At 37.5% G+C, this 15,483-nt stretch overlaps 1 protein-coding gene across 3 annotated transcripts in view; it reads right to left on the bottom strand.

Moving 5' to 3' along the window:
* Nucleotides 1-15,483, bottom strand: part of NRXN1 (neurexin 1) — a 1,026,070-nt gene that overhangs the window by 567,628 nt on the left and 442,959 nt on the right. For all 3 annotated transcript variants that reach the window (XM_031675605.2, XM_031675618.2, XM_031675619.2), the window contains one exon: nucleotides 12,956-13,394. In XM_031675605.2, the coding sequence (XP_031531465.1) occupies nucleotides 12,956-13,394 (439 nt within the window). The remainder of the gene's footprint in view (nucleotides 1-12,955; nucleotides 13,395-15,483) is intronic.

The following is a 15,483-nucleotide window of genomic DNA, read 5'->3' as shown; positions in this document are numbered from 1 at the left end:
CAACCTCCTGGACAGGACTGAGATTTGTTTACAGCCCAAGGCAGATAGGATCTTTCTGCCCTGGCACTTCAGAGAGCTCGCGCCACCAAGACAAACAAGGAGATGAGATTTGGCATGGAGCAGGGGCGGGGCAGTTCCTCAGTCTTCCCCGAGCCTGCTTTCGGATCCCCGACTGGAGGCAGAGCGAGCAGCTGCACAGAGCAGCGGAGTGACAGATGCCTGAAGAGGGCAGGCGGCCACCCCCCCTTCGTGGCAGGAACGCAGCACCTGACCACGGTGCTGGGAAGGGGTGCGATCTGCCCACTTGCCTCCCCTCAAAGCGCAGCATCTGACTGTGGCATCAGGAGGGGGAGTAACTTGCCCGCCCACCGGTTAAGAGCTCAGCTCCTGACCCAGTGTTAGGAGAGGGCACAATCTGCTAGCTGACAGCCACTGGGAACAGCACAGATGAGGGCGCCAACAGAGGGCCTCTGGAAACAGCAAGCTGAGTTCTCGAAACAGGGCAAAGACACAAAGACCTCTCGATAAAATCATTAATAGCACACCGTCTCCAGGAGAACTAGATAAGTGATACTCCTTAAGCCACAGTGCCAGACAGATATGAGCAATATGAAGAAGCAGAGGAACCACTCCCAATTAAAAGATTAAGAGAAATCCACTGAAAGCACGATCAAGGAAATAAGACATTGATGGCCTACTGGATCAAGATTTCAAAAAAGGAGTGATCAAAGTACTGAAGGAACTAAAAGAAATAGTGTTTAGAGATACAAAATATGTCAAAAATGAAGTAGAAGCTATAAAGAAGAGCCAAGTAGAATTGGTAAACTCATTTGCTGAGATGAGAGCTGACCTAAAGGCTGTACAAAGCAGGCTAGATAATGCAGAGGAATGAATAAGTGACCTAGAAGACAGGACAACAGAAAGCACCCAATCAGAAAAGCTGAGAGAAAAACAAACAAAAAACAATGAAAACAATATAAGGGACCTGTGGGATAATATAAAGCACCAATCTACGCATCATAGGGTTTCCAGAAGGGGAAGAAAGAACAAAGGGGATTTGAAAAGGTATTTGAAGAAATCATGACTGAAAACTTTCCAAACCTAAAGAAGGAATCAGATATCCAAGTACAGGAGGCTCAGAGGGTCCCAAACAGGAAGAACCCAAACAGATCCACACCAAAACATATCATAATCAAGATGGCCAGAGTCAAGAATAAAAAAGGATCCTAAAGGTAGCAAGAGGAAAACAAAGAGTGAGTTACAAGGGAACCCTCACAAGGCTCTCAGCTGATTTCTCCACACGAACACTACAGGCCAGAAGGGAGTGGCAAGATATATTCAAAGTCCTGAATAAAAAAAAGATGCAGCCTAGGATACTCTATCCAGCAAGGCTATCCTTTAGAATAGAAGGAGAGATAAAGAACTTCACAGACAAGCAAAAACTAAAAGAGTTTAGCAACACTAAACCCATGCTAAAAGAAATATTCTACTATAAATAGAAAAGAAGCAGGATGCAACAAAAATGAGAAACTTATAACTGGAAAGGAGATAACTGCCATGAATTACAAAAAGAATAAACACAAAATTGTAAAAGAAGACATCTAAATCATTAAGAGCGGGAGAGGGAAGCAAGGAAAGCCACTGTGGAAAACAGCATCGAGATTCCTCAAAAGACTAGGAATAGACTTACCATATGACCCAGGAATCCCACTCCTGGGCATATATCCAGAAGGAACCCTGCTTCAAAATGACACCTGCACCCCAATGTTCATAGCAGCACTATTTACAATAGCCAAGACATGGAAGTAGCCTAGATGTCCATCAACAGATGACTGAATAAAAAAGAGGTGGTATATTTATACGATGGAATACTATTCAGCCACAAAAACTGACAACATAACGCCATTTGCAGCAACATGGATGTTCCTGGAGAATGTCATTCAAAGTGAAATAAGCCAGAAAGAGAAAGAAAAATACCATGTGAGATCGCTTATATGAGGAATCTAAAAAAACAAACAAACAAACAAAACATAAATACAAAACAGAAACAGACTCATAGATATAGAATACAAACTTGCGGTTGCCAAGGGGGCAGGGTGTGGGAAGGGACAGACTGGGATTTTAAAATGCAGAATAGATAAACAAGATTATACTGTATAGCACAGGGAAAAATATACAAGATCTTGTGGTAGCTCATAGCAAAAAAATGTGACAATGAATTATATATATGTTCATGTATAACTGAAAAATTGTGCTCTACACTAGAATTTGACACAACATTGTAAAATAAATATTACTCAATAAAAAAAAAATGTAAAAAAAAAAGGAAATACAGGAGCCAGAAAATCCTTAGAAAAATATTTTAAACATCACTTAGAGGAAATGAAATACATTATTTTGAGAGAGAAATGTGACACTTTTCTAAATAGAATTTCATTACAGGCATTTTTAACTGTCCAAAGGCCCTAAGAAGTAAGTTCACAGATGATCCCTACCCTCTGCAGCAGCTAATGTAAATTAAAACAATGAGAAAGAGTAAGTATTAATGACAGAAGGAAAGGTAGGCATTTAACACACACACACACACACACACACACACACACACACACGGAGAAAGTGAAGTATTGTATGCAATGCACACCCGTGACTTATGTTTTTAAAATGAAAGCGAGAAATGTGCCATCCCATTTTCCAATTAGCTCAAGAAGACTTCCTAGAAATGAATACATAATAGTGAGAGGCAACTGTTAGGAGACACAGAGCAAGTGAACAATGACAAAGTTAAATATGAGGGGGGAATTTTTTTTTTAAATATGCAATTTTTCCCCATGTGCCTTTCGATTTGTGGAACAAGCTTGATTTAGCTCACGGTAGGGAAAGCACTCAGAAAAACCGTCTTGTCCTTATTCGTGGTGTTATTCTGACACTCAGAATGCTTGGTGGATGGCTGAGATGAAGGAATGCAGCGGCTTGCGTACTGCTTCCGTCCCCCTCACTGAGTCTGCAGAGCCCAGCACCCTCTGGAGTTTCCATGTTCAGTGTGTCCACACTCTCAGGGGCAAATCTGCTGCCAAGTGTTTCAGACAACCGTCCATGAAGAGTCTGACAAAATGGAGTGACCGGATCTCTTAATTTTTTATTTATGGTGTGTTAGTGCCTGCTCTGAACAAAGTATTTAAGAGAGTTCAGATATGTCTTTATGAAAGTGCTTGTTGTGGTCAGAGTAAGATGTTCACTCCAACTCTGCGATTAGACTAAAATTTTCTGATCACAACACCTAACTTTAATCCACAGTTTTCATATAGTTAATGAGCAGCCCAGTGCACACCCGCTTATACACACACACGTACACAGACACACACTGAAACTGCTGAACAGAAAAAATACTTAACTCTACTGCCTATGAGGCACTCTGCTTTTTGTTTTTATTATTATTATGTAAGTTTATTAATACAAATGCTAGATATGACCTACCAAATTGATTTCAGGACCAACTAACAGGTTGCAATGCATAGTTCAAAGAACACTGGGAGGTGACTACCATAAAGGACAAGGTCGTTTACCTCCCAGCTCCTTATCATCCCCTTGAGAGACAATTTTAGAGTTCTCACAGGAAGCAGTAGCAATGAAAGGTGGGAAAGGTAGCCAAAGAAATAGAACCCTAACTTCAACTCAAATATTATCCAAGAGGAATTACACAATAACATAACCCCGGATTCAAGGTTTGGAGCCTCACCTAGCAAACGCATGTATCAGATATCATTCATTGGAATGTTCTGCAAACAAACAGAACAGGATGAAACAACCACAACAGAAAATTAACTACTTGCTCCACATGCTTTGCTAATTCACTCGCACGTGAGAAAATCTTTGTAAAAGGGATGGCAAAAAAAGGGGGGCAGGGGGAGAACTTGAGCGGGAACAGAAAACAGTTTTTATATTTGGAAGATTCAAAGAGTAAAAAACTTTATTTGAAATAATAATTTATTTTTTATTACTTAAACTCAAATGGATGTTTATATTTTAGCCTACACATGTGCAAATGTCCTGAAATGCTCACATTTTTCTGATAAGGGCTTTGAATATCTAATTCCTTAATGATTTTATTAAGGATACGAATCAAAGGAACTTTTCAACTAAATAAAGGACTCATCATAAAATCTCTGAATTCATTTAAATCAATTTAACACTGAGAAGCATAGTGAAATGTCAATATTCAGGTTCCCAAGTGCCTATTTCACTATAATTGAGTTATAAAGGCAGTGGTTACCAAGAAAACATGGCAAAGGTGGTAAAGCATCATTCATCAACAAATAAAGACAATGAGCAGTTGCCACAGCTGTATGTATCAATAGAAATAATTCTCCAAAGGCTCAGGTATGACCACACGTAAATAAATACTTAAGAGAAAACAAAAATCCAAGTGTATTATTGGTTTACCCTCTATCTTTTTCCAGGAACTACAAATATTGATATCTTCTCTTTGGAACAGCTTGATTATTTCACCCATTCTACCTTCTTCCACTATAATTACAAGTGAAGTTTCTGGTAAATTAAACAAATATTTTCTGTAAACACTGTTATATCTGAGCTGGCACAATTTGTAGACGGTAGTCATATTTAGGGACTTATTTGGATCCGTGCTTCATACTTCAATATTTAAGAATCCAAAGCACCCTGCCATGTTATTTTACTTTTTTAAAGAAATGAAATTTTGGCTAGAAATGAAATTATATTTGTGTACATAGGACTTTTATATTTTAATGTAGAAATCACACCTACTTATGTGAACATTTAAACCTAGTTGTTTCCATGGCATATGCAAAAGGTAAAACAAAGGTGATAAACAGACAGGGTATTATTTATTTAAGAATATTCATAAATGTAAATAATTCACATTTTATGTAAAATTATACATAAAAGGGGAAGAACTGTCGAAGCAGTTCTTAGTTATGGAAATGGAAATCAACTTTATGATTTGGTCTGGTATTTATAAACTGTTCACTTCCGCCCTTTCTCATCCAGTTTTTCTTGGCTATTCCATTTCCAGAAGATTAGCTTATGCAGTGAAAACAAACACGAAGTAAAGGTGAGACTTAAAATAAATTAATCTGGTTTCAACTTTTAAATTACTGCAAAAGCATAAGTGATTGGGAAGTGAGGGAGTAGAAAATTGTGTGCTCTAGTGAGTAATGATTTTGCCTGATCAGAGGAAACCAATTTTCATGTTCTGGCTTTGCAACTAACTAGCTGGAGAACTTAACCAAATAAGGCCTCATGTGGCTCTTATGCAAAATAAAGGACTTGACTAGATGGCCACTGAGATTCTTTGGTGAGTGAAAAGTTTTTAAATTACTGCTTAAAATAATTCTGTAGTTAAATATAAATTTTATCTAACCATAGCTCTGCTTCACCACTCACTACAGAAAATAAGATTCCACAAACTTACAAGTTTACTTGTCAAATTTAGTATTCTATTAACAAATTTAAACACAGTAAAAAGGCAAAATATAAGTGATAAAAGCAGAATGAAGCATTGATTACGCAGTATGATGCAAAATACACAATTCCCATAAATGAATAGCAAAAAAAAAAAAAAAAAAGAAAAGAAAAAGAACCAAAATATTAATAATGGTAGTTTTGGAGTCATGGAATTATGAGTGGATAGCTTTATTCCTTCCTTCCTCTCTCTCTCTTTTTAGTTTTCTGTGTCATTTTTAAAAACAATGTTATGGATTACATTTATAATAGGAACTGAAATAAACTTTGCTTGAAAACAAAAAAACAATCTTGATATTCTGGTTTTTGCCTATTACCAGATGTTTCCTACTTACCTGGATTACTGTGAGCCAGGAATTTCAGAAATTAAATAGATACATGAAAAAATAAATCTCAGACCAAAATTGAAAAGTTTGATAATATCTAGTAAAGGCCAAGAGAGAAGAGAAAAGGGTACCTCATATACTGCAGATAAGAGGGCAGACTGAAACAGCCTGTTAGTAAAATAACCTGTCATTATCTTGTAAAATTAAAAATGCAGTTAACCCAGCAATATCAGTTCTCACAATGTATCCTACTGAAATTCTGACCAATATGTATAAAGATAAAATATGAAGGCTTTCTTTATGAATTAGTTTAAAACAGTGAACTTGTGTTATAGTCAAACTAAGGGCTATATGATGTGACTACAAAGGATGCCATAGAAAAAAAAGAAGCTCTACATTTATATGTGTAATTATATTTCTAGATATGCTGGTGCACAGTAAAATACCTAGGAATATTTCAACACCAAACTATTTTACCTATGGAGGTGGGAGTGAATGAGGGAAGTGTGTGGCAAAGGAAAACTCTTCATTTACGTACTTTTTGATTTGCCTAAACTTTTTCACCAGTAACACATATTTATATGTTATAGGCATGTCATGAATTAAGCACAGGCACATATACAAACACACACTCACAGCAACGTATGTATATACATAGGAATTTTTTAAATGATCATATATAATGCTGGGAAATTCTGACTATGAATTAAGTGGCATATTCTGCAGCAATTAAAATATTATTTTGCAGAAGTTCCATAGATTTCTACTCAGCACTTTACAGTGATGGTCACTATAGCTGGGTGTGGTCAGGTAATTGCCTGTTTTCTGAGGAGACAACTGGCACCATAGTCCAGGGTCTGTCCCTTGGCCTGGTAGGCCTAGAAAGGAGATTTAGTGGATTTAAAGAGCGAGGAGCCATCTCTCAGGGTTTGACGGATATTTACCAAGCCCACAAGACCAACGTATAAAATGAGAATGCCAAGTTACTAATTCTCTATGAGAAATTAACTATCATAGGATAGGCAATGCTTCCTAGGTAGTTCTGCCAATGCGGGATGCCAATTTATAATCTAAATGTGCATTTATTCATTTACAATGGGATCTTTAATTGTTACAGGAACCAGAATACTCATATGACAGGTCCATTTTGTGCTTCTACTGCAATCAGACTCACAATGGGAGCTAACTCTTACTCAGAAGAGTGAGGAACATAAGGAGAGTGCATCAGGTAAAGAAATGTGTAGTGATATTAGCCTAGGATGATCTGATACCCTCCCTCATCCCAATAAAGATGACCTGCCTCCATCTCTACAGTGTGGGTGAAGTAGTCAAGCACCCTGGGCAGTGCTTAGATGGGCACTGCCAATGTTTGTCACTGTGACTTTCTTCTCTATAGACACTCTACATTTGAATACAGTTGAGTCCCACAAGCCCAGAAGCCTGGTTAAGGTGTCTCTGCAAAGCTCTGCTCTGATTCTCAGATGCTATTTTTGTAACCCCCAGAGAACAATGTTTGTTAGTTAGATACGTTTATGTAAAAAAAGAGTTTATGACTTCATATTAAACCAATTGTCTGAAAAATTAAGTTTATATTTTAATTGCAACTACGTAAAATATATGTACATGTTAACAAAAACTAGAAGAAAATGTGCAAAACCGAAAATGTTTTGAGTGGGAAAAGAAGGCAACAGATGAATTTTTTTCTTTTTAAATATGTTCAAAATAAATAAATAAACATAAGCATCAATTTAATAAAATTTAACAACATAATTATATGCAAAATTGACTCTGTCTAGTCAGTAGGATAGTCAAGTAACTGATAAATTACTGAAAAGGTATTTCAGTCTTCCCATTGATGGGTAGTCGTTTATGGACATGGATACAAAATAAAGCATTTATACATGTACTTAAAGTTACTTCAACAGGCTACTAGGTAGAGGCATGGGAGGAATGTTTATAGTCAGAGGGCAAATTCAAATCAAGACCTAAATAGAGAAACTGTCTAATGGTTGTTCAAGTAGATGGTGTACACAGAAATCAGTGCTGGTAATAGATAGCTGGAAAGTGCCGTTCACATCAAACCGTGATTACTATAAACCTCTAATTATGTGCTCTGGGGAGAGCCTTATGCTTTTCCCACTATAATTTCCAGTTCTCAAACTGGAACTCTATGACTTCAAATCTCAATGGCTTCTTAGCTGTTAAATGTAGGCTTACCCATGAATAACTGCTGATACAATCTGCTGTACCCTGCTGTACACAAGCAGAATTTGACAAGAATAATGAGTTTTCTCTTTGATTTCAATGTGTAATGATGGTTTGCAAAAAAAAAAAAAAATGACTGGCAGTTTGCTACGAAAATGCTTAAGAGGATACCCTTGACTGAGCCAAAGAGCTTAACACACATTTAAACAGTATCTGTCCCCCAAGAAAACAGTCATTAACCTCCTCCTAATTTTAACGCAACTCACACTTTAGCTAAACACCTGGGCAGCTGTCTTGTATTGAGTTTGGGAGCAAAAGAGGGGGAAAGGGGAGCCCTGGAAAGGAGGAGGCGCTGGTGAGAACACATGTAGCTGTGACTCTGGCAAAGTCTGCAGAGTAATGAGCCCCTTCAATCATACTATTAACTCAGCAACTTAGGGATTTTGCTCTTCTAAGTAGCTAAGCTATCCATAGAGCAAATCCACTTTCTGTGGAACTCATGACATACACTCTGATCCACAAAATCAGGCTGGTTCCTCCTTTGCCAGTTTGGTGCAGGATCTGAAAATACCATTCATGGCTTAGCCCACTAAGCCTCCCGTGTCACCGGTCATGGACTCAGTAGGCAATGGAAGAAGCTACACTGAATGGAGAGAACAGTGGTGACCGAACTCTGTTAGTCAAAGTGTGGGAATGAAAGTGCTTCTTCCTCGCCCCAAGTCACAGAATGGAAGAAGGGACATATAACCCGGTATAGTTAATTGTGCTGAAAATGAAGTTCTGGCAAAGTATTCAGATAAAGGTAATACTTCTCATCAAGCAAAGGACTCATACACCCACCTTTCAGTGAACAAAGGACTGAAGGGCAAATTACCAGAAAGATGGACATCCTGAGGGACTATCTTCCTTGTCAATAGCACGCTTACTGTGGGTCATATCCTGGTCCTCAGAAAGAAGTGAATGCCTTCCCTCAGGATTAACTTGCCTTCTGCCTACGTGTTCGCTAAATGATATTGGGGGTCTCATGAACAAGCAGGGATAGCAGCCCTGTTCTCATTAAAGGTTGTCATTTTGGAACTAGGCTTATCATAGCTCTCTCACAACTGTTCAACTTCCTCACTGCATTTTTTTTTTCAGCCATCTCAGCTTGGAGGATGACACCGCATTCATAAAAGGAAGACAACACCTGTTATCCTATGTTGTGTAAACTGCTTTCAGGAAGCAATGTAATTCCTTTAAAAAGTTGCATTTACAACTAAAAGAGTGCTATCACTCTTCAGGTATAATGATGGTCCTACTATTTTTAGAATATTAGGGGTGGGCTGGCACTGAGCTATTCACATGTTTTTATTCTTTATTTTTTCTTAAACCAAATATATACTGAGCAACTGTTACTGCACAAGAAAGCAGCAGGGCCTGCGGGTATAAACATAAATAAGATAGTCCCTGTCATACATGGGTTTTCCTTATAAACTGTTTGGGGAATGTTAAAAATTCAGTCTGCCCACCAATTATGGTTTTAACCCTCTCTCTGACCAAGACAGCCAAAAGTGATCAGCATCAAATTAACGGCCATGGCTTTTAGTCCCACTGACTTTAGTCTGGTCAATAGGAGAAAGACTAACTCCTAGGCTTAGGCTCCCTCTACTTTAACAACACAGAAAATGTGGCTCATTAAATGTTTTTAAACACTCAGCTGAAGAGTATCCCAGGCAAACCAACAGATATGACCTTCATCGTCCATGAGTCAGAAACCAGCCCGTACTGCCCTCTTGTCATGTCAGTATCATTTCCCACATTCCAATAAGAGTAATTTCCACATGGCCTCTGAATATAGCTGATGTGAAAAAGAGGTGAAACAAGTTATTTCTTGAAATTCTGTTTCTTAGTTTTCGCTGAGCTACAAGTCTCAGTATTTCACTAAGCCTAACTCAGAAATAGCCTTTAAGTAAAAGAAAAGCTAGTGTCGCTATTCATTCAGTCTTTAAAAGGCTGCTTTATACCAAACCAATGCAATGTGCAAATACAGGACTTAATTAAAATACTATATATAAAATATTAACAGCTGCAGTTATTAAAATTACATTAAACTCCCTTGAGCAAGGCCAACATAATATGAGCTCTCTCTGTCTCTTTTTTTTCCAAATTAGTAAGGGTAAAACCTGGTTCAGTGAATGAGCGTTGGTTTTTACGTTGTTTGTTCCAATTCACTACTCTGAAATCATAATCATGTAACAGTACTTTACCCTCAGAACACCACCAAGCATGCTAACTTAATCTTTACACTGGATTCTGACAAAAATCCCATGTTTTACTTTTTTCTTACTGTAAACACTCTCTTAAGGCATCTCTCTCAATTTCCCATCCAGCACTGAACTTTGGAAATTAAAGTAGATATTTGCTGCTTTGACCTTTTCCAATGAGGGCATAAACAGGGCAGTTAATAAACTTTTGGTAATTTGGATGAATTAAAGAGCTTAAACAGAAAAAGTAGATTTTACACTGCTTGAGGATTAAGGTATTTAGCTGATCTTACTGTAACAAGTCATCCAAGGAACTTGGGAAACTAATTAGATCTCATTATTCTTTAAGACTGGAAAGAAATATCCTGGTATAAATTATCATTATCAAATGAAGAGTGAATAATTTTAATTTCCTTTTCCTGTTACTCTGCATTTACTAAAGTTTAGACATTAACTATGTATTTCCTCATATAGTTAGAAAACATCTCATTTCTAGGTGAATGAAACCCAACTGATCTGAAGTGTAGTTTTTGCCCCTCTGAACTTGCAAAAGATATCCACTTAATCTGATCAGTTATGTTTTAGATTGTTCTAAAATCTGACTAAAATACATATATATATTCTTGAAAGTCATTTCCAAACTTTCATTCTAGATGTATTTCAAGTCAAGCTCTAATATCACAAATTAATATTTCAAAATAAAAGATTAATCCATGTTTCCATCCTCTTCTTAAGTCTTCTGTTGGAATGTTCTTAAGTAGCACATTAATTGCTAACGCTGGGAGAAACAGGCTAGGAGAAGCCAAAGGGAGGCCCTGCATTGCTGTATTTCTGTATTCCCATCAGTGGACTCTTCTGTGCTTAAATCAGAAAACAAAGAAGAATCCAGTTCCTAATGGAATCAGGATAGCACTACAGATATTTTTAAAAAATTATTTACTGTCTACTCTCAACCATCTAAGATACTGGCAGAAAATGACAGCATAGCACAGATTACACAGAACGGTAACTAATCTTCTTTTTGAACTTCTTTAGGGAAATGAAAGAACATTTGTAGACCAAATTTCCAGAGAAGGATGAATCAGAAAGAGTCTCCAAAGCATCTGAGGATCAGAGCAATGGGTTCCGACCTTCCTTCAACTCTCCACCCTCACACCTAGCTCCTGCTGACTTTCATACACTTTCTTTCTTTCTTTCAGTGGGTAAGGAAGACGTTTCTAGGAAGGCCAAAACCACAGTCTTCTTGATCAGTAAACAGGAAAAGAAGGCATGAATAATTGTAAAATAGGAAACTGTTCTGCTGCAGAGAAACCAGGAATAAATGAGTGACACGGGAGTCTGTGAAAGGAGGGGATGGGAAGAGCTTGCCCCAGGCCCTCAGCATGGCCCTCCTAAATAGGATGTGAATCACAGCTTATTGGATCTGAAAGAAGCACTAAGTGTCATTGGACCTCTGGTTCCCAAATTTGGCTGATCATCTAGCCCCCTGGACAGCTGTGCAAAAATACAGAATCCTAGGCTCCGTCACTGTCCATCTACCATCACTGGGTCTGGGATCCAGTGAATACTAGGTTCTTCCCAATATGTTTTACAAAGAAAGAAATCCAAGCCCACAGAAAACCTAAGCCAAGCTCACGCTGCTAATTAGTGGGATATCCAGAGGAGATGGTATAGCATGAAAGCAAATAAGCGAACAGTGGGTGAGAGAGGAGAAGATGGGCTAGATCTAAATTCTGCTCTCTTCAATTACGAGAAGATAATTTGATTTGTTAGTGAGGACAATCAGCATGAAAGCACCGGGCGAAGAAAGTAAAAGATATGATGCATAGTTGTATACCTAAAACAAGTTGCTTCTCTCTCTCTCTCTCTTGGTTTCCACAAATGCTATTTCCCTTCCCTGGATGATTCTTACCCCACAAACCGAATGCTACTCAACTCCCAAAGCCCTTTAATCCACTTCCAAATTTCAGAGTAAGTAAATGTTATTTCTTCAGGCCTTCCCTATAACATTCCCTCCTTTCACCACTTCACACACACACACACGCACACATACACACACACACACACCCTCCAGAAAAAGAAAAAAAAAGTGCAGCAAAAGGAAGCCAAAGAAATGAAAATTCCTGTTGGTGGAATTCCAAACCTCTTTTATCAGAAAGGGAAGCTATTTGGAAGGCAGCAGAGTTTTGCCAGTGTCCTTGAAATCCTACTGTACTGATTAAAATGTTTTTGATACCACAGACCCACCTCTGGGAAAAAGTGTGCTATATTAAACTAAGGATTTGATGTATGGATCATTGAAATTTTTTTTCATATTTTATATCTGCCACTTCAGACAACTGCAAACATATGAGAGAGAATTGGGAATATAAGAACCCCGAATTTTGTAATTTGCAAAACAAAATTTCTTGCAAGATTTGGCACTTGATTATCCATTTAATGTTCACTTAAGAAGCTATTCTAGAGCCATTTGAGCATTTGGCGTTTGATGCCCAACTAGGATGATTAATTAGTGCCTTCTGATTCTAATACGATGTGCAACAGAAATAATAACAATTTCCTTTACTCTAAAGACAGAAATGAAGGATATCTTTAGTATGTCTTGGTTTTAATTCCTTAAAGATGGTGAGGAATGGATGGGATGTTCCAGCAGACAAATAGCATAGAAAAATGATCAATTACCTGATCGTCCGTCTCTCTGGAAGTCCACATGATACCATTCTCCATCATTCACCTTCTTCTGCAGGGCCTTGATTTTGATTGTCCCTGACCCCATGTCCAGGAGGAGGTAGAGGTGTCCATCCAGCATCTCGATAGCGAAGAAGTCAACCTTTATCATCTGCGGATGCTTGGCGTCTTTTTGGTGTCGTGGCTTGCCGTGACTAAATAAGATGAGGCCATTTGGCTCCGTTGTGCGGAAATCAAATGATATGGAGCCTGTTTTCTTTGCGTTCCATTTAGGCAAAGAGATGAAAGATTCTGGGGTTTCAAAGGTGATGGGGTCCAAAGTTGCAACATTCTCACATTTAAATGCCACCACTCCATGGATCTTCATCTTAGGGTCTCCTTGCTTGGCAAGTCGAGATAATTCCAATCTTACATCATTGTTTTTATACACAACCTGTGGGTAGAGGATAGCAGTGAGAAACTAGGCATGTATTTTAATATTTAGAACCAGTTATCAGTTCATGTAACTTGCAAGTGGAGCGTGAAAAGGCATACGATGTTTAGTGCCTTTTGATGCATAAGACAGCTTTTTTAGCCAAATAAAATCCAGGTATCAATTCACTGCACATAACTATTCTAATCTAATTTCATTCAAATAATGTATACACACATACACACACACACAAGTACCGGCAGTTAACTCAAATAACTTGAATAAACCTACACAGAGCTTTCATTATTTCAAGCACGTGCAACCTTGAACTTATAAATACCATTTGCTTTTGTTAGTTGGCCATTATGTTTCCTTTATTAAATACATAAGTTGAGATTTTTCAGTTTTGCCATCACTACAGTATTTGAAATTAGATACTTTTGTACGCCAATCCCCGAAAGTATAGGATCTCTTCTATGGTCTATATATCCATGTTGCATATTAAGCTTGTAAAATAATCACAAGTGGAGGCAGAAAATATCCTGAATTTTCCCAGAAAAATCATAAAATATGACTACGATACAGAAGCTCTCTCTTGTCCTTCCCTACATTAATAACTGAATAGTATTAGGTAACTCTGGAACTTAGTGTTTACCCTAAATCCATTCAATCTATGTTACTAATGTTACATTTCACTTTCAATATATACAAATGTGAAACATCGTTTGTCCTGTGCCCTCATTTCCAAAGGCACTCCATCTAAAATGGCTGGATAGTTCTCACTGCTTGGTAATAGTCTTAGGACTTTGGGGGACTCCAAATAGTACTTTGGACAAATCCACTGGCAGGGCTCACAACATCATGCATTTGCTATCACATCCCCTTAATACATCTGCAGCCCTTTTGACATAAGCATAAAGGGAGACTCATACCCTTTCTCTACAAATGCATACCATGAATAATTACATTTCCAAAAGATGTAAGTCACACTGACTTAAGATTAAATTAGTTATCTGTGTCCAGAAAACTATCTAAACTCGTTTAAGAAGGCACTCGAGATTTCACAGAAGTCAACAGTCTCTAAATTCATTTATCTATGTATGAAAAGATATTTGTATAACAGAAAAAAATTTGCCTGTATCTGACGTGTGCTATAAAGTTAACCAGGTCAACGCAACTCTTATTTCTGCCAAACCCATGGCCAACTGAGCCAACAGTTAGTGTGGTGTGGCTGGTGATAGGGTTTGTTAATGGATATTTTATTTTTCAGAGTGATTACGAATGCAAGGTCTGCTATCAGACTCCCTGAGTTCAAATTCCGGCTCCAGCATTACCTAACTATACGATACCTAAGACTTCTTTACAGGAAGTTAATACCTTACAGGATGGTTATAATGATTAAAGCAGAAAATGTATGCGAGAGAAATCCATATAAAAGCAATCAATCCAATGCCAAGCATATTGTAAGATTTCAATAAATGTCCGCTACAACCAACTGCATGATAATAAATATCACCATCTCTTTATCATCATCTGTCAGAACAGAGACATTAGTTCTAAATTAATCCATTATGAGAAAATGTTTAGAAATTAAGCACACATGTAATTGATGTTTTTTTTTTTACTTGATTTGTGCCAACTAAATAAATCACGTTTTTCAGTGCTAGTCCTGGTTTTTCAGTTTACCTTTATCTTGAAGAAAGATTACTAAAAGAATACTATATCTCTTATTCTTTGAACAAATACGTATAACGGTTTAATAAGCATCTATTGACAACAAGAGAAGAGAAAATGAACTTAAGCAATAACCAAAAGGAATTAAATTAATTCTTAAGTATACTTCCTCGAAAAGAAAAAGAGCTTTTATGCCTTGGGAAAGTTGATTTAGGATTGCCTTTCTTTGAAGATCTTTAGAAATGAATAAAATACTTTCCATGGATGATTTTCCAGGTTTTACAACCTCTCACTATGATTTTCAAGCTACCCAAACCTTTTTTTTTTTCCCTTTTTCCTGCTGATTTATATTTTACTATTTGGAGATTCCTTGGACATAGACATTGATCAGGAATGAGTATTTTCTGGCCCAAAAGATGCAGATGATAGTGCTGAT

Source organism: Vicugna pacos, chromosome 15 (genome assembly GCF_048564905.1).
Source record: "Vicugna pacos chromosome 15, VicPac4, whole genome shotgun sequence".
Lineage (NCBI taxonomy): Eukaryota > Metazoa > Chordata > Mammalia > Artiodactyla > Camelidae > Vicugna > Vicugna pacos.
The sequence above is the reverse complement of the archived record's forward strand: the minus strand, read 5'-3'. Positions and strand labels throughout refer to the sequence as shown.